The sequence below is a fragment of the Petromyzon marinus genome, chromosome 45, assembly GCF_048934315.1.
Source record: "Petromyzon marinus isolate PM22_M1 ecotype Great Lakes invasive population chromosome 45, UKy_Petmar_22M1.pri1.0, whole genome shotgun sequence".
NCBI classification, from domain to species: domain Eukaryota; kingdom Metazoa; phylum Chordata; class Hyperoartia; order Petromyzontiformes; family Petromyzontidae; genus Petromyzon; species Petromyzon marinus.
The window spans coordinates 11,028,415-11,052,541 of record NC_133711.1 but is presented as its reverse complement, the minus strand read 5'-3'; the positions used below and the strand labels follow the sequence as shown (position 1 = coordinate 11,052,541).

Genomic DNA, 24,127 nt, shown 5'->3' with positions numbered 1-24,127 from the left:
TGGACCACAGGACGGGTTCTGCAGGATTGGAAGTATGGGGGACCGCACAGACATTAACAACACAGGGGCATCTTTTTCTCATTGTGCCGGGAAAGGTTCTGCCAAGGATTATTCAACATCGCCTTGCCAGGCACGCTGAGGAAAGGTTTGTGGAGCCTCAATGTGGTTTTCAGATGCAGGGCGGTCCTGCACAGACGCCATATTCTCTGTCCGTCTGCTATAGCAGAGGTGTAGGGAATTCCAACAAGACCTAAATCTCTGCTTTATTGACCTGGTCAAGGCCTATGATACCATGAGCATGCCAGGGCACTGGGCTGTTCTTCGTGCTTTCAAGATGGTGGACAGGCCCGGGTAAAGTTACGTGGCAGGAGTCAGAGCGATTCCCTGTTTACTTAGGGGTGCGACAGGGATGTCCTCTGGCTCCCACATTATTTAACATCATCTTTGACCACGTAGTTCGAGAAGCTTTCCATAGCTGTACTGCAGAAATTTACATCTGGTACAGATTCAACGGGAGGCTGATCGATGTCCGGGTGCGGTCGAGGGATGGCTCCCTATTGGTCAATTATGTTATGTATGTTGATAATCTGGTGATTGCTGCTCACTCAGATGAGTAGTTGGAGGCGCTGCTGTTGAACCTGGAGCGTGCCACTAAGAAGTGGGGTCTTACCATCAGCCCCACCAAAACTAAGCGCCTACCTGGGTATTTTGTGCCACCAAACACTCCACCCCTCAGCTCCCCATTGGTGTTGGAGCAATTGTGGAGAGAGTGGAGAGTTTCCCATACCTGGGCAGTATGCTCATGACCGGCTCCGGTTTGACAGCGGACGTCTCACTCCGAATCAGTCGAGTGGCATTATCTTTTCATCGGCTGCGCAATGCTGTGTGGAAGCTACCTGGTCTGTTGCTCCGCACGAAGCTGCGGGTCTTCTCGGCCACAGTCATGCCCTCCCTTCTCTGTGCTTGTGAAACATGGACCCCTCTAATGGAACATCTGCGGCGGTTATAAATATTCAGGCTGGCCTGCCTACCATCCATCCTGGGTTTAACCAGGCTAGATTGTGTGAGGAGCTCACACATCCTAGAAAAATATCTGGACACATTCCCATTAGTGAGCTCCTCCGGTAGGCAAGGCTACGTAGGCTGGGTCATGTAGCCCACATGCCCAGCCACCGCATACCCAAGCAGTTTCTGCTTGGCAGCATAGAGGGGACTAAAAGGGCACGACATGGGCTGGAGAAGAGATGATGTGGTATGGGAGAATGTGGAGCTGAGTCGACTTGCCGACGATTGGTACCAGCGGTGTCAAAATCGGCCTCCATTGAGGAGGCTCGTGCAGGTCGCTACTGGGGAGTTGGAGACAGTCGCCCTCCAACAACGACGGAGGGCAGAGGAGCGACGCGCACAGCGAGCGGAGCGCCGGGCGCCAAAAATGCAGCAAGTTGGCACAGTGGGGGGTGCAGCTGGTGGTGCATCTACCGGTCATCTCAGTCAGCCGACCCATGGCACCTGCTGGGTCTGTCCCGAGACTCTCCTGCAGCGAGTCTTCGACACTTCACGTGGCCTCAAAGTGCACCTTGCCTGGCACAGGCGCCGTGGTGACGTTGCCGTCACTGAGTGGCGATTGGCGGCTGTTGTTGTTGGCCTGGCCAACAGCGAAGCGGGCGGGGGGCGACATCGGTCTGGATTTGTTTTTTGGTTTGTTTTAGATATGAACGCAAACGGGCTGATTCGAGCAGGGGAGGAGCGGTGGCTCAGTGGTTTTCGCACCGCGCTCTCGAGCCCGATACCCGCCCAAGGTTCACATGGCCCACGGGTGTTATCAGCGGCCGAGCGGTATCCGAAGAAGCCCTTCAAGCAACCTGCACTGACCAGCGTGGTTGAAGTATGGATCAGACGACACCCCGTGACTGACGCGGCATAGGAGTCGGCCCTCGTCCAGTAGTGGATCGACTGCAAGCCGCCACGATTCTTCATTTGAATCCGCGAGTTGTTTTCCGTGGCGCTTGAGACGAACGCGTCCCCCAACTTGTCTGCCGCGCCTGGAGGTCGTCCAGTGCAGCAGCTGTTTCGGTCCTTGCTGCTGGGCTATGAGGCAGCAGGCAGCGGCAGTGGCAGCACAAGAGGTTGCTGATTCACGCTGCCCTGGGGTGCGTGGGGGACTCTTTTCTGTTTGTTTCCCGCGGGAGTTCCACACGGGCGGCAACGAGTTTTCTAGTTCAATGCCCCCCACCGTGGCCCGTCTCGCGATGTCAATCGGAATATTTATTTATTCCTGGAGGAATCCGATGAGCTATAAAGCTCTTTTTTTACAGATGTCCAGTAGGGGCACTGGGTAAGAACGATACGACAATCAAACAATACAAAACACGATAGAAGTGCAAAGTACAGGCAAGGTAAACAAATCACCCAAACACAAACAAATAAAACTAAACCATTCCCATCCTACCAGACAAAGCCCACTGAGGTATTCACTTATTCTTCAGAAGCGATCTGGCCACAAATGATAGCTCAACAAAGTGGCCTATTATTTGGACATGTCTAGCAGCCCAACACTTCAGACGCACGTTGGTTCTAAACGTGGCGGGGAACCCGGAGAAAAACATCCACGCGACCACGTGGAGAGAGAGAGAAACGCAAACTCGAAATAGACAGCAGGTGTCAGGGTCGGGATCGAAGCCCGACCTCCTGCATACCAAGCGAGGTAGTTAACATCTCCTAGCCACCGTGGCGCCCCTCGAATAAATAAATAAATAAACGACATGAGTTAAAATTGCATAATCGATTCAGAAGGTTCGGAAATGCAGCAAAACAACAGCGAACGTGAAACCGCGAGACGCTCTGGCGCGCCGTCCAAAACATGGGACCAACGCTTTCCCGCCGAGTGCGTTGACGTGGGCAAAACCTCTGCACATTCTCTGTCCATTGCTGACGAAAGTCGCAGGACTACGTTGTAAGGACCTTCAAGCGAACTCACCACCGCCCCTGTGGCCCACACAATCGGCGTGCGGCGCTTCCACACTGATCTCTTTAATTCTCATCATCTGGAATTTGACTCAATGAAGGGCTGGACCGCAGATTCAGATGTCGTGCGTTCGTTTGTGCGGTCAATGGTGAGCGGCCCGAGACCAGCAACCCGCTAGTTTCGCGAACTTTAATCACTGGTCTAGGTGGCGTCGGCCGGGGTCTCTGCCCTCTGAGTCCCCCCCCCCCCCCACTTACTCCGCCTGCTCCGGGGAGAAGCGTCAACTTCGAGCGACTTATTTTAAGCTCCAGTCCCATTGGGTCCCTCAAGTGTGCACGCCCCAGGCCAGTGTGAAGATTGGAAGGGTCGTGGCCGGGGTGGAGTTACCACCACCACGTATTGCCGAAACACTTGAGACTCGAGACACACCGCAGACACACGCAGACAGAGAGACACACGGAGACAGAGAGACACACGCAGACAGAGAGACACACGGAGACAGAGAGACACGTGCAGACAGAGAGACACACGGAGACAGAGAGACACACGCAGACAGAGAGACACACGCAGACAGAGAGACAAGACAGACACAGACAGACACACGCAGACAGACAGACACACGCAGACAGACACACGCACAGAGAGACACACGCAGACAGAGAGACACAAGACAGACACAGACAGACACACGCAGACAGATACACAGACAGATACACGCAGACAGACACAGAGAGACACAAGCAGACAGACAGACACACGCAGACAGACACACGCACAGAGAGAGACACGCAGACAGAGAGACACACACAGACAGAGAGACACACGCAGACAGAGAGACACACGCACAGAGAGACACGCACAGACAGACAGGCGGAGCACGCACGCATCCGCCAGTGTCTCAGAATCACGCAGCTGCTGCAGTCGTTCGTAAGTTGCGGAAATGTCAAACTCGCGGCCTCGGCGTTGAGTGAATATTTTTTATTTTCTCGTCGTGTTTTTTGCGCGAACTGCGCCCGTTGACGTTACCTATGGAGCCATTGAGTCGACTGCCACGTGCGGGTCGCGTCGCGGCTTCGTGTCATCGGTCGCGTCGAGGGTTCGGTGCGGAATGCGATGTCTCTTGGGTATCGGACGACATATTTTGGATGTGGTGCGGGTTCTGTATTGGATGATCCGTGGCTTCTGGGTTAGACGTGTTAAAGGTTCTGTATTGGATGTGGTGTGGGTTCTGTATTGGATGATCCGTGGCCTCTGGGTTAGACGTGTTAAAGGTTCTGTATTGGATGCGATGTGGGTTCTATATTGGATGATCCGTGGCCTCTGGGTTAGACGCGTGCAAGGTTCTGTATTGGATATGGTGTGGGTTCTGTATTGGATGATCCGTGGCCTCTGGGTTAGACGTGTTAAAGGTTCTGTATTGGATGCGATGTGGGTTCTGTATTGGATGATCCGTGGCCTCTGGGTTAGACGCGTTCAAGGTTCTGTATTGGATGCGATGTGGGTTCTGTATTGGATGATCCGTGGCCTCTGGGTTAGACGCGTTCAAGGTTCTGTATTGGATGTTGCACGGCAGGGTGGTGCAGTGGTGACCACTCGTGACTTGCAGCAAAAAGTTCCTGGGTTCGATTCCCCGACTCGGACGCCTTTGTTTGTGGAGTTTGGATGTTCTCCCCCTGTTCTACAGTGTCACAGTGATGTTGTGTGGAGTTTGAATGTTCTCCCCCTGTTCTACAGTGTCACAGTGATGTTGTGTGGAGTTTGGATGTTCTCCCCCTGTTCTACAGTGTCACAGTGATGTTGTGTGGAGTTTGGATGTTCTCCCCCTGTTCTACAGTGTCACAGTGATGTAGTGTGGAGTTTGTATTCTCTCCCCCTGTTCTACAGTGTCACAGTGATGTTGTGTGGAGTTTGTGTGTTCTCCTCCTGTTCTACAGTATCACAGTGATGTTGTGTGGAGTTTGTGTGTTCTCCTCCTGTTCTACAGTGTCACAGTGATGTAGTGTGGAGTTTGTGTGTTCTCCCCCTGTTCTACAGTGTCGCAGTGATGTTGTGTGGAGTTTGTGTGTTCTCTCTCTCCCCCTGTTCTGCATGGATTTCCTCCGAGTTCTCCGGTTTCCTCCCATAGCTAAAATAAACTCATTGCAATGCGACTTGTATCGGCTAAACATTCCGATGCTGAACAATTGCCTGCGAATTAGTCAATTGGCAGGACCCTCTTGAAAAAGAGTCTTGAGACTCAGTGAGGCTTCCTGGGCAAACAAGAATAACGATGACAATTATAACTTCAACTTCTAACGCGCCCCTGCTACACGGCATTTGCTTCTCTCGTAGAGAGAAAGAGAGGACGACTCAGAGAGAGAGGGGGGGGGGGGACTTAGAGAGAGAGAGGGGGGACGACTCAGAGAGAGGGGGGGACTTAGAGAGAGGAAGAGAGGACGACTCAGAGAGAGAGAGAAGAGGGGGCGACTCAGAGAGAGGGGGGGGGGGGGACGACTCAGAGAGAGAGGGGGGACGACTCAGAGAGAGGGGGGGACGACTCAGAAAGAAGACGACTCAGAGAGAGAGGGGGGGGGGGCGACTCAGGGAGAGAGAGAGGGGGGACGACTCAGAGAGAGAGAGAGGGGGGACGACTCAGAGAGAGGGGGGGGGGGACTTAGAGAGAGAAAGAGAGGACGACTCAGAGAGAGAGAGAGAAGAGGGGGCGACTCAGAGAGAGAGGGGGGACGACTCAGAGAGAGAGAGAGGGGGGACGACTCAGAGAGAGGGGGGGGGGACGACTCAGAAAGAATACGACTCAGAGAGAGAGAGAGAAGGGGGGCGACTCAGGGAGAGAGAGAGGGGGGGGGGCGACTCAGGGAGAGAGAGAGAAGGGGGGACGACTCAGAGAGAGAGAGAAGGGGGGACGACTCAGAGAGAGAGAGAGGGGGGCGACTCAGGGAGAGAGAGGGGCGACTCACAGAGAGAGAAGGGGGGGCGACTCAGAGAGAGGGGGAGAGGGGGGAGGGACGACTCACATAGAGAGGACGACTCAGAGGCACGAGGAGGAATCAGGGACGAGCGGCATGGCAGCAGCAACAGCAACCACGTGGTGAGCAGCCGGTGCCAAATTCTGCCCCAAGCTCTGCGGTCCGCGCTCTGCGGTGCGTTCCGAGTTACGTCATTGTCAGGGTTAGAGGTTCCGTATCATTTTGTGTTTAGATGTGGTTATTGTTGTACTGTCCGTGTCATCATATGCAAAACTGTTGTGTTACGTTGCCCTGTATTGTCTGATACCACGGGTCTCGTATCAGCTTCATGAAGAGTTCGTATCGGACCTGCAGTTGTTCGTAAGTTTGTAAGTTACTGTTTGTAAGTTCCTGTCTAATATGTCTCTCCGAGGAACACAGAAAGCACCCACGCCGGAGTATTGTTATCGTCGTCGTCGTCCTTGTTGTTGCTGTTGTTGTTGCTGTTGTTGATGTTGGTGTTGCTGTTGTTGTTGCTGTTGTTGCTGTTGGTGTTGCTGTTGTACCTCGGGCGGCTATTGGAGGCGGTGGACCGGGATTCAAAGTGAGCAGACACAGAGGCAACGAATCTCGGCCATCGCCCATCGCCTCTCTCCGGACGACGTGGCCTGTGCCAAGCCTCTTGACCAAGCCGAAGTCGAGGCGACGTCTCTGACCCACTAATTGTCATTTTGTGATGCTGCTGCTGCCTTGGCAGTGGTGCACTAGCACAATTAACAACAAACAAAAAATAAACCCAACACACCCGTCAATAACACGGTGGCCTTCAAAGTAATATGGATATGTAAATGGGCAACGTTTAAGGCAATGTGCCTTCTTTACAAGCACACAGAGAGAGCGGTACCCACCGTGCGACAAATTTCCACCGTGGGAATGGTCGATAAAGTCAGTACCACATTGGTTGTCCCATGGATAGACTGACTCCACCATAGGAATGTGGAATTTCCACCTCTGGCTAAGGGTTTCCAATGCCGACGAGCGAGCACCTAGTGCTCGTTTGAAAACTAATCTCTTTTTTATTGACCAGGTAAGGCCTACTGAGCTATAAAGCTCTTTTCCAGAAGCGACCTTGCCACAAATGAAAGCTCAACAAAGTGGCTTATCACCACCACGTGGAAATTAATAGCAGCCAAATACTCTAAACGCGTGGTGACGTTGTGTCTAAACGTGGAGGAAAAAACCGGAGGACCCAGAGAAAAATGCACGCGACCACGGGGAGAGAGACACCGCAAACTCCAAATATACAGCAACAGGCATCGTCGTGGTCGCGATCGAACCCACGTCCATCTGTATACCAGGCGAGGTAGTTAACATCTCGCCACCGTGACACTTGAGTTCCCATGCCATTTGGCTCTCCCGGCGCGGCGTCTGCCCCCTCTCGTCGTCTCCAGGAGGCAGCATGTGGGAAGACTTCGGCGACTTCCATGCGGAGGCCGAGGGCTCCGGGGCGCGGAGGGGGAAGACCTCGGCGCCGCGGTCCTTCGCCCCCATCGACACGGTGCTCACCGCCGTCGAGGACACCACGGGGAGCTCCTCGTCCGAGGTGGCCGGCGGGCGGCCCCGCACCACTGGACCCCCGGGTTCGACAAACCTCCCCCCCCTGCATGCACACCTGTCAACCCCTTATCAGTGCTGCCTACCTTATTGCAGACCAATTCAGACCTTATTGGTGACCCCGTGTCCCTTATAAAATCTCAACGTTCATCTTACAAAGCCCCATCGCAAGGGAGAAACACAAACAAATAGACACAAAAGACTAATTTTGTTTCCCGTATTGAAACAGATGCTCGCCGTATAGACCTGAAAACTCAACTTCCCTGTACAAGAATGCGGGGTAAATCACGTGGGTTCGCAGCTACGTGCATGGAACGGCCGCCAGAACCCGTCGCGTTCTCCGAGGGTAATTTCGTGACCCCACCGACAGAGACGGGAGCTCTTCGCGTTCGAGACGCGTGCGCATATCGGCCTCTCGATGTTCTGACACGGTCGACGGCTCCACGGCCAGTGTCTTCAACGAGGAGGATGAGGAATGTCAAAGCCAGGGGGAGGAGTGCGATGATGTTCCAGTCTCTGGCCGTCCGCGTTGCTCCGCTCTGTTCGCCAGCGCCCCGCAAATGCGGCTCTCCTGGCCTCTTGAGTCTCCCACCTCGGTGGTGATAAGTCAAAAGAAAAGTCTGAGTTGAGCCGTGCCATGCCGCGCAGGTGCGGGGGGGGTCCCACTGCTGGGGGTGTGGGCCGTGGAGCTGCACGGCGAGCAGGAGGGACGCACGCGGCTGGAGCACCGCACGGAGCGCTACGAGACGCCGCTGCCCGTGCTGCGCCGGGGCCTCCCATTCCCCGTCACCATCACGTTCAGCCGCCCCTTCGAGCCGCGCTCCGACCGACTGCAGCTGGAGCTCTACATCGGTGAGGGCCGGCCGCGGCCGCGATCCGTCGACCCCGCCACCCCACGCACGCGGCGTGGGGTGGCCCTTTGTCTTTGGGCCCGTGACTGTGGGCTAGGCCCTGTCAAGGGGCGTTGACTGGTAGCTTTAGACAGCCGTGGGTTCCCCTCCCCTGAACTAGAGCAGGGGCTCTCAGCCGGGGGTACCACGTGACAATGTCCTAGGGGGCACGTGAGGTGATTTATACATGTGTGAAATTATATCATGCCTGAGAGTCATTCGGTGAATAATCACGTGTGAATCTGCCAATATAAAATAACTACAATGGAATTTTAAATCCATATGGTAACCTAGAAGGATATGAAAGGCCTTTGTAAACTCATTGATCGTGATCAATGCGGGTTTCCAAGAGTAACCAGCGAGCGCGAACAAATTCCGTGACGCACGCAGAGCGTCCGTTGACTTTATTTTTGTATTCACTTGCGGTTGCTTAGCTAGTTAGGGATACACCTCACAAAATGGACAATTGGTTAAAATGTTGATGTTCATTAATTAATACATTTATTTCTCAGAACCATGTTGGGTCAGGCAAGGGAGTTACTCGGTTGATCCACTGGGCTAGAGGTTTGGCTCACCACGCCGTGGGAGTTTTCTCCGCGCTGCTCCATTTCCTCCAAGATGTTTGAGAACCCACTGAACCCGACGCTCTGTTTTGGCTTCCCCAGGAAAGTACCCGAGGATTGATCGTGGCACCTACATCCCAATCCCACTGGCCGAGCCGGGCGAGGAGGTGGAGCCCGGCACCTGGAAGGCAAAGGTCACGGGCTCGGAGGGCGCGCGGCTGGCCCTGCTCGTTCACACGTCGCCCAAGTGCATCGTGGGCAAGTACCGCTTCCACGTGGCGACGCTGAGCGCGGGCGGCCTCTACCGCTCATCCCGCGACCCCAACACCGACCTCTACTTCATCTTCAACCCCTGGTGCCCAGGTGAGCGAATCCCGTACCGGGCTGGGCTGCCCCGTAAAAGTTCGTGTAACGTCGCACGCGAAACACAAGTGACTTCGCCGCTCGTGGAATGTTTTTTTGCGACACAGTTGCACAACGCCAGAGCCATTGCAATGGCTCGTTAAACACAACAACGAAAAATCCACCTTGTGCAGTTTTCTCATTGCCATGGCAGCCCCCGTGACATAGTCCAGCTGCAGTGGAGGGACTCCTCACCATCGTGCCGAGGCAGGTCAGGTTTTCCAGCCCGTTTACTGCACCTCCGTGGAGTTCAAAAGAAACTCGCAAACAAACACCACCTTGTGAAGGACCCAACGCAGAAGATCGCCTGGGGGTTTGATCTTCCACGAAGCTGGCTCATGGTCCACCCTAAACCGCATCCACTGCACGAACCGTGGCAGTAGATGCAGATGATACCTGACGATGCACAAATGGAAAATCTAAAACTCTCCAGGAGTGGTGTGCGACTGTGGACATCCAGGCCACAACGTATAACGACGCAATGGCCCGATCCACAAATACGAAGGAGACATCACGGCGATTAACACTCCGCTGGCTCCTGATGCGGTTGCCTGGCTTCACCACAGTCGACTCCTGGTGACCGCCTACGATTGCTTCTGCCCTCCATTTGGCCAAATCCAAGCTCTGACAATGAACATTTTGGTTTGGCTGCCATTCTCCGAGCATTCCCGTCCATGGCGAGGCAGGTGGAGGAAGTGCTGCCCCCACCACCCCCACTTACTCTGCGGACCAGGGGTAACACTTCAAACGGCTGTCAGAAGTAGTTCAGCGATATCCACTTCCGCGGACCGTTCTCCAACGCAGAGAGGGTGTGACGGCGACGGCACAATTCGATCAGGTCAACGCGGCCACCACTGGCGTGCTGACCGAGCGTTCAAATCCAAAGCTCCGGTCAGCCACGGTCAAGCCGGCTTCTCCAGTGTCCGTGACCTTGCCCCTCTTGATTCATTCGGGGCATTGTCTCAATAAGCTGGATTGCAACAATTCCAAACACTCTGCCTTGCGCTCTCTCTCTCTCGCTCGCTCGTTCGCTCTCCCCGAGGCTGGAGAGGTTTTACTGTGGGCCCTGTGTGGGTCATGGAGCTGAGCCGCTGTCAGTCGCCGGCCACTTACCGGTGATGGACTGGGACTAAAAATCGGCCCAAGTATTTGTAAAAATAGCGGGCCCAGATTCGAGCTTTGGAGTTAACTGGATGTTACGATGTGACGTACAGTATGAAAAATAAGAATAGGTCTTACCCTTTCTGGCAATAAGACCACAGGTTGTGGCCGAAACGTCGTGAGAATATTATTGTGTTATTTTATTTTATCAATTTATTATTTTATTCTCATTCTATGTGACTTTACCGAAAGAACCAAAGAAGATGAATCCTTGCAGTCACGAAAGCTTTAAATCGAAATTTAAGACCAAAGGTGTTAAGATGTTCAGACACCAAATGGATACACGTATGCATTAACCACACGTACTTGTGGTGAACACGCAAACAAACATGCTCTGATAAGATATGCATTGCCACCTGTTCTATTGCGAGATTGGGTAAAACTTATTTTTATTTTTTATACTTTGAAACTGGCAAAAAGGTCCCGTGATATGTGACATACAGTGGTAGCGTGATGGGGTTTTTTTGAGCCGTGGGTCCCAAAAACTAAATTGGGGGGGCGGGCGGCGATGGGAAGAATCTTTTGGGGGTGCCGAATATGGGGACCTAATGCCAACTGACAGCGTAAGTAAGCGATGAAGCATACACATTAGAGGTCATAAAATATTTTCATGAATTTTTATATATATACTCTGATCACATTGGCAATTTCCCCGCACAGACCGTCCCCCCCACCGACCCTCCGGGCATTTGCCCTCCGGACTGCTGCCCTATGGCCAGTCCGGATCTTGCCGCCGCCGCCGCCGACTGACGAACTCACTCACTCACTCACCGTGAGCGTGCTCGTGTGTGGTCGCGCAGAGGACAGCGTTTACATGGAGAGCGAGGCGGAGCGGGAGGAGTACGTCCTCAACGACATCGGCAGGATCTTCCACGGGACGCGCGACCAGATCGTGTCGCGCGTCTGGAACTTCGGGCAGGTGAGCGTCGCGCAACGCACGGGTTGAACTCAAGTCCACCGTAGGTGCAGCACTTGCCCCAACAGTCTGTGTTACAGGCTATGCGGGAGATCTTTGCCTTTTGTTTGTAGGAGCACGTTTTAGGGTGAAGCGGTGGCGTAACGGTTCGTGCACTTGCGCCGTGGACTTGGCGACCTGAGTTCGATTCCCAGCTACGGTTGACATCAGCGCCGAGTCATATCAGATCTCTTCTATGTCGAAACAGCCCTTTATCAGCACTGGGGAAACAAAGGTGGCCGGGCGTGGCGATGGCCACCCACCCGCTAGTGTGCCGTGCCAGCCTTAATAGGTGCTCGCTAACAGCATTCGCCCCGACCGTCTGTTGAAGGCTATCTGGGGGACCTTTGTGCTTTGTGTGGATGCGCGTGCGTGCGTGCGTGCGCGTGCATGCGCTTGCGTGCGTGTGCGTGTGTGTGCGTGCGCGTGTGTGTGCGTGTGTGTGCGTGCGCGTGTGTGCGTGCGTGCGTGTGTGTGCGTGCGTGTGTGTGCGTGCGTTTCCCTACCGCGTCTCTCAGTACGAGTATGGGGTTCTGGACGCCGCCCTCTCGGTGCTGGACTGCGGCCGCCTCCCGCTGCCCGGCCGGGACAACCCCGTGACGGTGGCTCGCGTCGCCTCCGCCGCCGTGAGTCCGCAGTGTCGCCCACGTCACGGAGGCAGTCGCCCTCATACAACGGAGGGCGGAGGAGCGACGCTCACAACTACGAGCGGAGCGCCGGGTGGCTAAAGCACAGCATGTTGGCACAGTAGGGGGCACAGGTGGCCCATCAGCCAGTCATCTCAGTCATCTTAGTCAGTCGACCCGTGGCACCTGGGTCTGCCCCGTGACCTCCTGCCAGCGGGCGTTCGACACTTCACGTGGCCTCAAGGTGCACATAGCCTGGCACAAGCGTCGTGGTGACGTCACTGCCACTTAGTGGCGAATGGCGGTTGTTGTTGTTGGTGTATGCAGTATTGTGTGTGTGGTGGTGGTGTGTGCAGTGGTGTGTGTGTGGTGGTGTGTGTGAATAATACTTAGAGTTACCAGATTTCCTTTTGGGCAGTTCTCTCGCTTGGTTGCCATCTTGGCAACCAAGCGAGAGACAAATCCTTGCACGTCCACCCCTCCTCACGCGCGTCGCAGGTCAACTCCCAGGACGACAACGGGGTGGTGGAGGGCTGCTGGGTGGACAACTACACGGGCGGAGTCGCCCCCACGGCGTGGAACGGCAGCGCGGAGATTCTGCTCGACTTCAAGATGTCGCGGCGGCCGGTGAAGTACGGCCAGTGCTGGGTGTTCGCCGGAGTCGCCACCAGCGGTGAGGATGAGACGATGATGAGGACGACGATGACGACAATGACGGCGATAATGATGACAATGACAATGACGTCGTCGTCAGCTGGGGGGACGGCTCAGTTGGCCGGCGCGAGGTTGAGAGTTCAAGCCGGGTTGCCAGTTGGTTGGCACAGGCCGATCGCGAGCACCGTCGTTGTCACCGCGGTCAGCACTGTCGTTGGAGTCGTCGTCGTCGCCATCATCATTTGCGACGTTGTCCCCCGTCGGTAACGGCGGCAGCGCCGTCATCGCCGCATCAGCGCGTGGGTGGTGCATTGGCCAGATGTCGAGCTGAGTGGACTTGCCGATGACCGGTACCAGCGGTGTCAAGATCGGCCTCTGTGAAGGATGCAAATGGGCAATTAAACTAAAACTATATTTTTATAAAAAATATATATTATACCAGGTAAGGCCCACTGAGTTGTATAGCTATTTTTCAAAAGCAACCTGGCCGTAAATAATAGCTCAATGAAGTGGCTTATTACGTGGAAATTTATAGCAGCCAAATACTCTAAACGCGTGTTGATTCTAAATGTGGAGGCCAAAACCGGAGGACCTGGAGAAAATTCCACGCGTCCATGGGGAGAACTTGCAAACCCCAAATATGCAGCAGGCGTCAGGGTCGGGATTGAACCCACGATCTCTTGTATACCAGGCGAGCTAGTTAACATCTCGCCACCGTGGAGCCAGTTGGAGGCAGCCACCCTCCAACAGCAAAGGAGGGCAGAGGAGCGACGCTCACAACAATGAGCGGAGCGCCGGGAGGCTAAAACGCAGCGAGGTGGTGCATCTGCCAGTCAACCCGTAACACCTGGGTGTGTCCCGTGATATCCTTCCAGCGAACCTTCCTCACTTCACGTAACTTCAAAAACGAAACTGTGTCTGGCACAAGTCACTCGGTGGCAGCAGCAGCTGTTGCTGTTGTTGTTGTCGTTGTGTTGCGACGGTGCAGTGCTGCGCTGCCTGGGCATCCCGAGCCGCCCGGTCACCAACTACTGCTCGGCCCACGACCGCGACGCCAGCATGTCGTACGACGTCTACCTGGACGAGAGCCTGGCGCCCCGGGACGACCTCAACAAGGACTCCATCTGGTACGAGCGTCTGTGGCGCCCGTGTGCCTGAGTGCGTGCGTACGAATGCAGGCTTCCTTACGTGCGTGCATGTGTTTTCTGCGTTAGGAGTCACAGTAGTGAGTGCTGTGCTCGGTTAAGATCCTGCTCATTGGTGGGGAATTTCTGAATTGGTCCAGGGCCGCTCTTAAGATGATTTGCCCCGGTGGAGAGACAAAGTTTGCCGAGCCTGGTATTGGCCGCGCCTTCCCCCCCTCGTGCACCGTGCTGGCGTTTGCCGTAACGCATGGCACACCGAGAGTCATCAACCCCGCGACCTGAGTTTTATTCCGTTAACCCGGACTGACCGGCGCGATGAAGTATGGCCAAACCGCCCCCCCACCTCCAAACCCCACCAACGTACCCCTCCTTCGCCCCGCCGCAGGAACTACCACGTGTGGAGCGAGTGCTGGATGGCGAGGCCCGACCTGCCGCTCGGCTACGGCGGATGGCAGATCGTGGACGCCACCCCGCAGGAGAACAGCGAAGGTGACGTCGAGGCTGCGCTCTGTGCAACAAACGCGGGACGGTGCGGGTTTCCACTCCAAGCCCCCAACCAGCCGTGGTGGAAATCCAACATCGTAATAGCGAGGACGGGTCTCTTCCTTGAGCTTATCTGATTCATTACGCGGATGGTCCCGCCTAGCCAGTAGCTCGCGCTATTTAAAACACGGGAGATTCGTGGTGCGTGAGCACAGTTGGCAGCAACAAAACAACGTCGATATTTGGGTGATGTCCTCCGTCAATTTTCCCGCGGGTGAAGGCTGGTTCCCAGCTCTCCGCGCTGGCATGCGTTTGCGTGCGACTCGACCTTAAATGTACAAGCAGCGCCACTCGCGAGACAAGGGCGGGCCGGGCGTGGTGCTGGACACTCACCCCTTTCGTGTTCCACCGTGCCGGCCTTCGTCAGTGCCACTGCTACTCGCGAACGGCACTTTGCCCCCGACAGTCCGTTAACGGCGACGTGGCGGAGTGGGGGATCTTTGCCTTTGTCTCCCGCAGGGATCTTCCGCTGTGGACCATCCCCCGTGAACGCGGTGAAGAGCGGCATCGTGTACCTGCCCTACGACACCAAGTTCGTGTTTGCGGAGGTGAGTGGCCCTCCGGTCCGCGCCGCGTGCCGCCCCTCCGCCTCGCAGCTCCAGGGCGCTCCCGCTGCAGACGGACACCGCGCTCTGTTAAAATAATAATATTAATCGTTATTAAATAAAGCAAACATTTAAATCTGATCGTTTTACGCCAGTGAAGCTAAATTCACAACCACATCGCTTTAACTCATGTAGGCTTTTGCGACCAATGATTTTCATAAAAATATTTTTTTTTTGGGTTAGATCGCATGAATACAAACGTGTCGTTAAACTCGCCACCACGCAACACAGCCAATTGGTAAGGTTTGTCACGTAAACAAAACGTGCCACTTTGTTAATACTTCAGCACACCGATGTGTTGCAGAGTAAACCCACACCGTTTGAAATTTGAGTATGACATTTCACTGGCGATTACAACCAGCCTCATCAGACGACAGCTAGAATTGTGAATAAGTCTTCCTGTTTCCGGTATTTGTTCGCCATTATCTGTTGTTGCTCTGGAGACTGCGAGGTCGATGGTCGATGTTCGGTAGCCACGTTGATGGCATTCGTCTGTTAACAGAGTGGGCTGTGTGAAGGTTGCTATCATCCACTCCAAGCTCATGATCCACCCTAAACTGCATCCGCTGCACAAACCATGGCAGATGCGGATACCGGATGCACAAACGGAAAAGTATAAACTCTCTAGGAGTGTGCGACTGTGGTCATCCAAAACAGACCTTACAACGTATAACGATGCAATGCCCGAACCACAGTAACACGAAGGAGACATCACAGCGATACACAACTCCGCTACTCTTGACGCGGTTGTCTGGCTTGACCACGTGAATGTAAAATTGTAGTTGTTACTCCACATGAAAGAAAAAGAGATTTTCTGTTTATTTGTCTAGATGCAGATCTTCCAACGCCTGTGCAAATCGCTCCTGCTGTCAAGTGGCACTTCACTGTGCACAGCAGTGGTGGGCAACTGGCCACCAGCACACGGTGGCCTGGTCTAGGCGTGTCTAGGGCAGGCGTCGGCAACCTGCGGCTCCGGAGCCGCGTGCGGCTCTTGTATTCACCCACAGTGCATTGCGGGTCTTGTTGAGTTTATTTTTTACCGAATTCAACAAAGACGGCTCTTCTTGTTATCTCGGTTGCCGACCGCTGGTTTAGGGCGATGCGTGGGGTCACGATTAGTGCACAGGCGACGATGTGAAGCCTGCGGCCCACTGAGGTGGAGGAGGAGGGCCACTGGTGTGGCCCTCTGACTCTCTGGGTTGCCCATCGCTGGTCTGCAGGGTTCCTGCAACAGAGTATCAAACAACGACGCCAATAATGCGGCATTGCAACACGCGAATGTGGTTTTGATTATTATTATGAAGCTTGTTTACTGAGGGAAAACCTCACTGAGCCTCATGCATCCTTCTCAGAAGGGTTCTGCCAAGCTTCACAGCATGGGCAGGGGTAGCGATGGTTGCTGCGTACACTATATACGAACTGAGTAGCTTGCGGTGTAATGTTAGACAAATGTGGACCATGATGCCAGGCACAGCGGACTGCTCTTGTGAATGTTGTCACGGGGATCTTTAGCGTCCGCTGCGAAGCAGAAGGCGCGTTGTATTGTTTTTTTACGGTTTGAACACCTGCGGCGTTTAATCACGGCGGCCGCCGGATCCGAACCGCGAAATTCCAAAATTTGAGCCTGGCCTCATCGTCCTTGAGGTCGACTCAGCCTAAAATGAGCATCGGGTGCGGTGTGCTCGTGAGCATGACGGCTGTACAAAGGGCTGACAGCTTCGCAGCGCGGGGTGCACTAATAAGCGACCGTGCCACCACTCCGCTCCGCGTTGTGAATCTTCGCGCTCCCGCGATCGTTCCCACGATCGTCGTTTTCGCTCGGCTGCGTACGCCGCAGGTGAACAGCGACAAGGTGTACTGGAAGGTGGGGCTGGACGGGGAGCTGTCGCCCGTGGACGTGGAGCGGAGGGCGGTTGGCCACTGCATCAGCACCAAGGCCATCGGCTCAGACAACCGCGAAGACATCACTCACGCGTACAAGTACCCGGAGGGTGAGCGCCAGTGCCCGGGGGGGGGGGGGGGGGTAAATACATGTTGTGATTGTGAGCAGGTAGGGGGGTGTGTGTGAGCGTGTGTGACCGTGCCAGCCTTCATAGGTGTTCGCTAACAGTACTTGCCCCAACGGTCCGTTCAGGCTATGAGGGAGATCTTTGTCTTTATGCAGTGGTGCAGGGATTAGCACGCCTCAAATTAGTCCCTGGTGTGGTGTGTTAACATCGCCACTGGGGAAACAAAGGCGGCCGGGCGTGGTGTTGGCGGCCTTCTCCCTTATGTGCCGTGCCGGCCTTCATAGGTGCTCGTTAGCAGCACTTCCCCTAACAGTCTGTTGAAGGCTATGCGGGCGGTCTTTGTGAGCGTGCACTGTTTATTGGGGGTGGCATTACAACGGCTAGCGCACTGCGCTTCGAACTCTCAGAATAGCCCCACGAATGATTGACCGTTTGAACGAATGGTCGAATGGACACACAAACGAATGTTGAACGAACAAACGAATGCACACCGCGTGTGCGTGCGTAGGCTCGGATGAAGAGCGCGTCTCGGTGGAGATGGCCTGCAGGTACGGCACCAAGCCCAGCCTGCTGGCGGAGGCGCTGGGCTCGCGGCCCAACCACGACGTCGTCCTCGAGGTGACGGCGCCGCTGGACGGCGCCCTCACCATGGGCCGCGACGTGGCGCTGGGCGTCCGGCTCAAGAACCACAGCGTGGACGGCGAGGAGCGCCACGTCTCCCTGCTGCTGCACTGCGACGCCCTCTTCTACACGGGCGTCGTGCGCACCGCCGTCAAGCGGCAGAGATTCGACTTGGACCTCCCGCCGGGCGCCGGTAGCGAACGGACACATGGACAGACGGGCGGAGGGATGGATAGACACATGGACACGTGGAGAGAGCTCAATCCCAGACAGCTGTGGCTGCAATTACTTAAATTAAGCTCTGGATTCGCTCCTATTTTTTTCATGTATTGGAAGCCCATAAACTTTAGCCTGACTTTGCTGATTTGACATTGTGTGTCGGATCTGGTCCAGAGTTTGCTGGCATTGAACCAATGCCGCTGATGCACTCCCAGAAGGCCGTGGGGCCGGTAAGTTGTGTCAAAAATACTTTAACGTTGTATTCACGTGGAGAGGACATGTGAAAGCGATGTAGCATCTGCATCTCGATATGAATCATGTGTAACATTGATCATTAGCTGCGTATCGATAATTCAATGTTCACGTGTCGTGTTTTTGAGGGACAGCTGCTGTGTGGTGTTACCTCGGTGTGGTCTGGGAATGTTTTGTCGTTATTGCTGCCTTGCCCCATCTTGATAAATCGGACTTATGAAATGAATTAATTTATTATGCATTTATATTTAGTGAGTTGCTTTATCAGTTTTTCAACTTGTTTGCCCTGTTATTGTGTTTTTGTTTGGTTTGCTGTTGTAACTTTCTGACCCGCCCATACTGGACATCTGTGAAAAAAGATCTTAATAGCTCATGGGATTCCTCCAGTCTAAATAAAGATTTTGATCTGAGTAATAATAACGTCATTATCATCATCATCATCTCTACATTGTCAGCCTTTCACTTTGTTTGCTTACGCCAACTCCCCGCCCTCCCGCACCCCCCCCCCCGCCACTCCTGCGGCCCAGAGCACCAGGTGGTGCTGCAGGTGCGTCGGGGCGAGTACCTGGGCATGCTGGTGGACCAGGGTGGCCTGATGCTCACGGCCACCGGGCGAGTGCTCGAGACGAGCCAGCCGCTCGTCGCGCAGCGAGCCTTCCACCTCACGCTGGCGCCGCTCCGCATCACCGTGAGTCCCTCCCTCTCGCCCGCCGGCTTCGTAGCATGGCGCACTAACCACTGTGCCACCAGCTCCTCCTTATCACCACCACCATCATGATTATCACCATCATCACCACCAGCTTCAGAGCCACCACCAGCACGACCACACGTGGCTCCACATCATCAAGCAGAGGGCATGCGACTTGTACCTGTATGTGTGTGTGTGAGCTTGTCTTGTGTATGTTGTTGTATATGCCGGGTCTTGAAAATTTAATAAATGTGAAATTCTCTCCCCTCTCTCCGCGTCTCTTGCGAGAGAGAAACAAAACAGATGCCCTCTGTCACCGTCCTACTCCCGTGGCAGCAGCCGCCTGGTTGCCCCCCCCCCCCCCCTTTTTGACCTTTGGCTGTTTTCGATCACCATGTTTATGTTTTTGTTTGCATTCCTCCCTTCGTGGTGTCTGCTAAATTGAGGGGAGGCACTCCCCCTTCATACGTATTTATTACTATCACGTGTTGTGTCACATTGTTGGAAGACAAAGGCGGCCAGGGAGGCTCTGATTCATGGAATATATATTATCTGGTCTTGTGTGTTTGACCTATTTTCTTGTATCTCTTATGAGTTACCCCCGGTCAAATATCTCGTGGTTATTATTTGGTTTATGTTTAACCAAGATTCGTAATGCCCGTCGTTGTTACCACCGGTATTTCAAGGGTTTTATTAACTTTTGCTCCCTGTCTGTATCCAGGGATCCGTGCTTTTTATTCTCGAGGTCAGAGATATAGCTTAGTTTGGACTTAAGCTTTCGTGATTGCAGGAACTCATGTACTTTGGTTCTGTTGGTAAGTCACGTAGATAGAAAGATACAATAAGAAATAAAATAAGGAATACTGCAGTCTATAATGTCGACTTATTCTTATAGCCAAGCTTAAACTTTTTCCATATAAAAATATATATCAGTTATAATGTCCGTTTGCCCCGTGTCCGTGCCTGTGATTCTGGATATTTGTTTGTGAGCTATCCAAAACGTCATCACATGTGGTCCTTTGACAATCTGGAGATTTTCAGATGGTCGTTAACCTCCCTTTGCCCCGGAGTTTATTATTTAATCTCTCTTCATGGCCTCCTCCCTCGAGATGCTGTTAATGCGGCAAGGCAGCTGGGTGTGAAGGGTGGGGTGTGCCTCACCCTTTCATGCCCCATGCTCGCCCCGATCAATAAAAAAATGGCAGAATTATTCTTAATATTATTTTTTGGAAAAAGGCCTATATATACAACAATGTATCTGTCTCGTCTGTGCGTGTGTGTCTGTCTCGTCTGTGTGTGTGTCTCGTCTGTGTGTTTGTGTGTCTCTCTCGTCTCTGTGTGTGTGTCTGTCTCGTCCGTGTGTGTGTCGTCTGTGCGTGTGTGTGTCTCGTCTGTGTGTGTGTGTCTGTGTCGTCTGTGTGTGTGTGTGTCTCGTCTGTGTGTGTGTGTCTGTGTCGTCTGTGTGTGTGTCTCCTCTGTGTGTGTGTCTGTCTCTGTGTGTGTGTGTCTCGTCTGTGCGTGTGTGTGTCTGTCTCGTCTGTGCGTGTGTGTGTCTCATCTATGCGTGTGTGTGTCGTCTGTGCATGTGTGTGTGTGTCTGTCTCGTCTGTGCGTGTGTGTGTGTGTGTCTGTCTGTCTCGTCTGTGCGTGTGTGCGTGTGTCTGTCTCGTCTGTGTGTCTGTCTCTGTGCGTGTGTGTCTCGTCTGTGTGTGTCTGTCTCTGTGCGTGTGTGTGTGTGTCTCGTCTGTGTGTGTCTGTCTCTGTGCGTGTGTGTCTCGTCTGTGTGTGCGTGTGTCTCGTCTGTGTGTGTGTGTCTGTCTCTGTGTGTGTGTCTGTCTCTGTGCGTGTGTGCGTGTGTGTGTCTCGTCTGTGTGTGTGTGTCTCGTCTGTGTGTCTTTCTCTGTGTGTGTGTCTGTCTCTGTGTGTGTGTGTCTCGTCTGTGTGTGTCTGTCTGTGTGTGTGTGTGTGTTTCGTCTGTGTGTGTCTGTCTCTGTGTGTCTCGTCTGTGTGTCTGTCTCTGTGTGTGTGTCTCGTCTGTGTGTCTGTCTCTGTGTGTGTGTCTCGTCTGTGTGTGTCTGTCTCTGTGTGTGTGTCTCGTCTGTGTGTGCGTGTGGCTGTCTGTCGGGCTGCCGCCTCCCTCCGAGCAGGTGCTGGGCGAGGTGCGGAGCGGCTGGGACTTCATGGCTGAGGTCAGCTTCACGAACCCGCTGCCCACAGTGCTGCAAGGGGTCACCTTCCGGCTGGAGGCCACTGGGCTGCAGCAGAACAAGGTCATCCGCCACGGGTGAGATTGTCCGCGAGTCGGCGATGGCGCCCGCCTCGGGTGGTAACCTCCGTCGCCGCAGGCACCGCGCTCTGTTTAAAATTAGAAAAAAAATGTTCATATACACAAGAACGTAGGCCCGTCGCAGAACGTTATGGTGAAAAAAAAAAAACGCTGGGCCCATGTACCCATGTACCCATGTACCGGACACGCTCTCATTTGATGGAGGGGGGCCGAGCGGTGAAAGTCAACTCGGGAAAGAGGGGGGGGGAGAGAATCTATAACAGAGGTTTTTGGGTTAGATCGCGTAAATATATAAATATGTCGTTAAAACCCGCCACCACCCGACACGGCCAACTAGTAAGGGTTGTCACGTAATCAGTTCGTCACTAATACAGGAGAGCCAAGCCACAACATTTACAAACTGAGTACGACGTTTCGCCAATAATTACAACTAGCTTCACCAGGCGACAGCCAGATTTGTGGAGAAATCCTCCTGTTTCGTGCCTTATATAGAGGCGTAGATGTGGTGACCTGCGCTCTTGCACAATGTGGCGGGTGGGGTTACTGAGGCAACGTACATTATGCACGTGCATTATGCAAGCCCTTTGAACCCATCTAACCCAAAACACCTCTATTATGGGTGATATGGGTCGCAAAAGCCTACATGTTAAACAGGGAGATAATCTATTGCCTCGTTTACGTCGAAAAATTGCTCCGGTAGAATATTAGTTTTTTGTGTTGTAATGTAGGGGGAGGGAAGGGGGTGGTTGTGTCGGAGAGGGAAAAGGGGGGGCTGGACCCCTCCCGCGCTCCATTTTTTAATTTATTTTTAAAAAGAATCTGCTCGTATTGACCCTATAAAGCAAAATCCACAACCGCATCGCTTTGCTCGGCCATCATCTGTTCATTTGTTCGATGTAGATCCCGCACCGTTCCTGTAAAGTGCCCGTGCTGCAGAGAGTACTCATGTAAAGCAGCACTTGACCACGTACAGGCTTCCTGTAACGTCGTGTGAAGTAACCACGCCAATAATGACATGGCATTACAACACAGGAATGAGGCTTTGATTATTATTCTTATTAATATCACGCTTGTTTAGCCAGGGAAAATTTCACAGAGTGTCATGTCTCTTTATCAGAAAGGTCATCACCAAGCTTCGCGCGCTTTCAGACGTGCTTCTGCGGACGTCTGGAACGCTCTTCCTTCCGATATTAGGAAGCCACTGGAGCTATGCACTTTTAACTCAGCTACATTGAAAACGAATTTCTTTAGAATAACTTCTTGTGGTTAGTTTGTTGTCCTTCCCCCCGTACCTCCGCCTAGCACATTTGGCTACGTACGGAGCGAAGTAAGTTCACCATACGTACGTACGCGGGTGCGACGGTTGCTTCGTACAAGCCGAGTCGTTTTGCGGCGTAACGTTTGCAATTTTTGGCAAAAGTGGACTACGACGGCAGGCACACGGTGGACTTGCTTTTGTGAATGTCGTCACGGGGATCTTGTAGCGTCCGCTGCGAAGCCGAACGTGCGCGCCGCGCTGTTTACGCTTCCCCGCGGGTTGTCGACGCGCCCGCCGCTGGCTTCGTCGTCGTTGTCATCGGCAGAAACGCCCTCCCGTCGGCGTCGTCTCTCCGCGCGTTTCATTTCCCGCGGTGTCTTCCTCCGAGCTCCGCTTGACCCCCCGCCCACCCCCCTGCCCTGCGCGTGGCCCTCACTCACTCACTCATTCACTCACCGCCGCTGTTTTCCAGCGACATCCGAGTGGGAGAGACGGTGACGGTGCGGGAGCGGCTCACGCCCACCCGCCCGGGACTCCGCAAGCTCGCGGGCAGCATGGTGTGCAGGCAACTCACCCAGGTGCTGGGCGACACCGACCTCAACGTGTACTGAGCTGCGAGGTCACGGTCAGGGTCAAGGGGATGCCGCAGCCGGTGCCGTCGACGCTGCCCACGGCCCGACTCTGCCACCTTGGGGTGCTGCTGTGGCTAGGAGATGTTAACTGCCCCGCCTGCTACTCAGGAGGTCGTGGGTTTGACCCTGATTCTGACGATGCCTGCTGCTGCTGTATATGTGGAGTCTGCGTCTCTCTCTCATCATCATCACTGTGGCTAGGAGATGTTAACTGCCCCGCCTGCTACTCAGAAGGTCGTGGGTTTGATCCCGAACTCGACGCCTGCTGTAGGGGTTTGCATGTCTCTCTCTTTTATTCCGGGTCTTCCGTTTTTTTCCCTTCCAAATTTAGAAACGTGCATTTAGAGTATTTGGCTGCTATAAATTTCCGCCTGATGATAAGCTACTTCGTTGAGCTATCATTTGTGGCCAGGTTGCTCCTGAAAAAGAGCTCACATAGCTCAGTGGGCCTTACCTGGTGAAATAAAAAGAGTTTTTAGATTAGTGTCTGATGTGTCGATTAATTGATGCTTCGTTACACCACAAACATATTAAACATCCTTCATATTCGTTTTTGTTTATATATACTATGTGCATTTTGAGAGGTCGGTAGGAGTATGTTCTACGAGTTTAGGTCAATATGAATGTTTCTTCATGCCTGTAGCCTGCTCACTCGCTCATCACTGCCGGCTGTGGGGCCACTCTAAGAGAGAGGGGGCACGGAGAGCTCCTGCCAGAGGACCATTTGGCCTGCTCTTCCACGCTGGGCCAGATGCCATAAATAAGCAGCCACCCACACTTTACCCCACCACACGCAACCTCCCAGTCGCCGGTGTGGTGAATCCCTTTACACTGCTGGGTGGACAGAGTCAGTGGGGTTTGAGGGGGTTCTAAAAACGCGTTTCAACTGCCGCGCCAGGAGGTCAAACCGGCGACCTCTGGATGGAAAATCCTCTGGATGGCAAATCCTCTGAATGGCAAATCTACTCGGACATCTGTGAAGAAAGAGCCATCATAGCTCATCGGATTCCTCTACGAAAAATTCTGATTCTGGAATCCGGTGGCGCTGACGGTTATCCCACTGTGGCAGCATCTCTTGGCAGAAGTGAGGACA

General features: G+C 53.9%; 1 protein-coding gene across 1 annotated transcript; it reads left to right on the top strand.

Annotated features, from left to right (window-relative positions):
• The first annotated feature begins 3,299 nt into the window (after positions 1-3,299).
• LOC116952134 (protein-glutamine gamma-glutamyltransferase K-like) lies at positions 3,300-23,514 on the top strand. Its single transcript, XM_032971201.2, has 15 exons — positions 3,300-3,892; positions 7,362-7,550; positions 8,173-8,376; positions 9,080-9,340; positions 11,341-11,459; positions 12,014-12,121; positions 12,620-12,794; positions 13,764-13,902; positions 14,306-14,409; positions 14,923-15,011; positions 16,906-17,059; positions 17,586-17,891; positions 18,697-18,857; positions 21,005-21,141; positions 22,875-23,514. Exons 2-15 carry the CDS (start codon positions 7,370-7,372, stop codon positions 23,011-23,013), a joined length of 2,277 nt encoding a protein of 758 aa, XP_032827092.1. The 5' UTR covers positions 3,300-3,892; positions 7,362-7,369; the 3' UTR covers positions 23,014-23,514.
• The last annotated feature ends 613 nt before the right edge of the window (positions 23,515-24,127 follow it).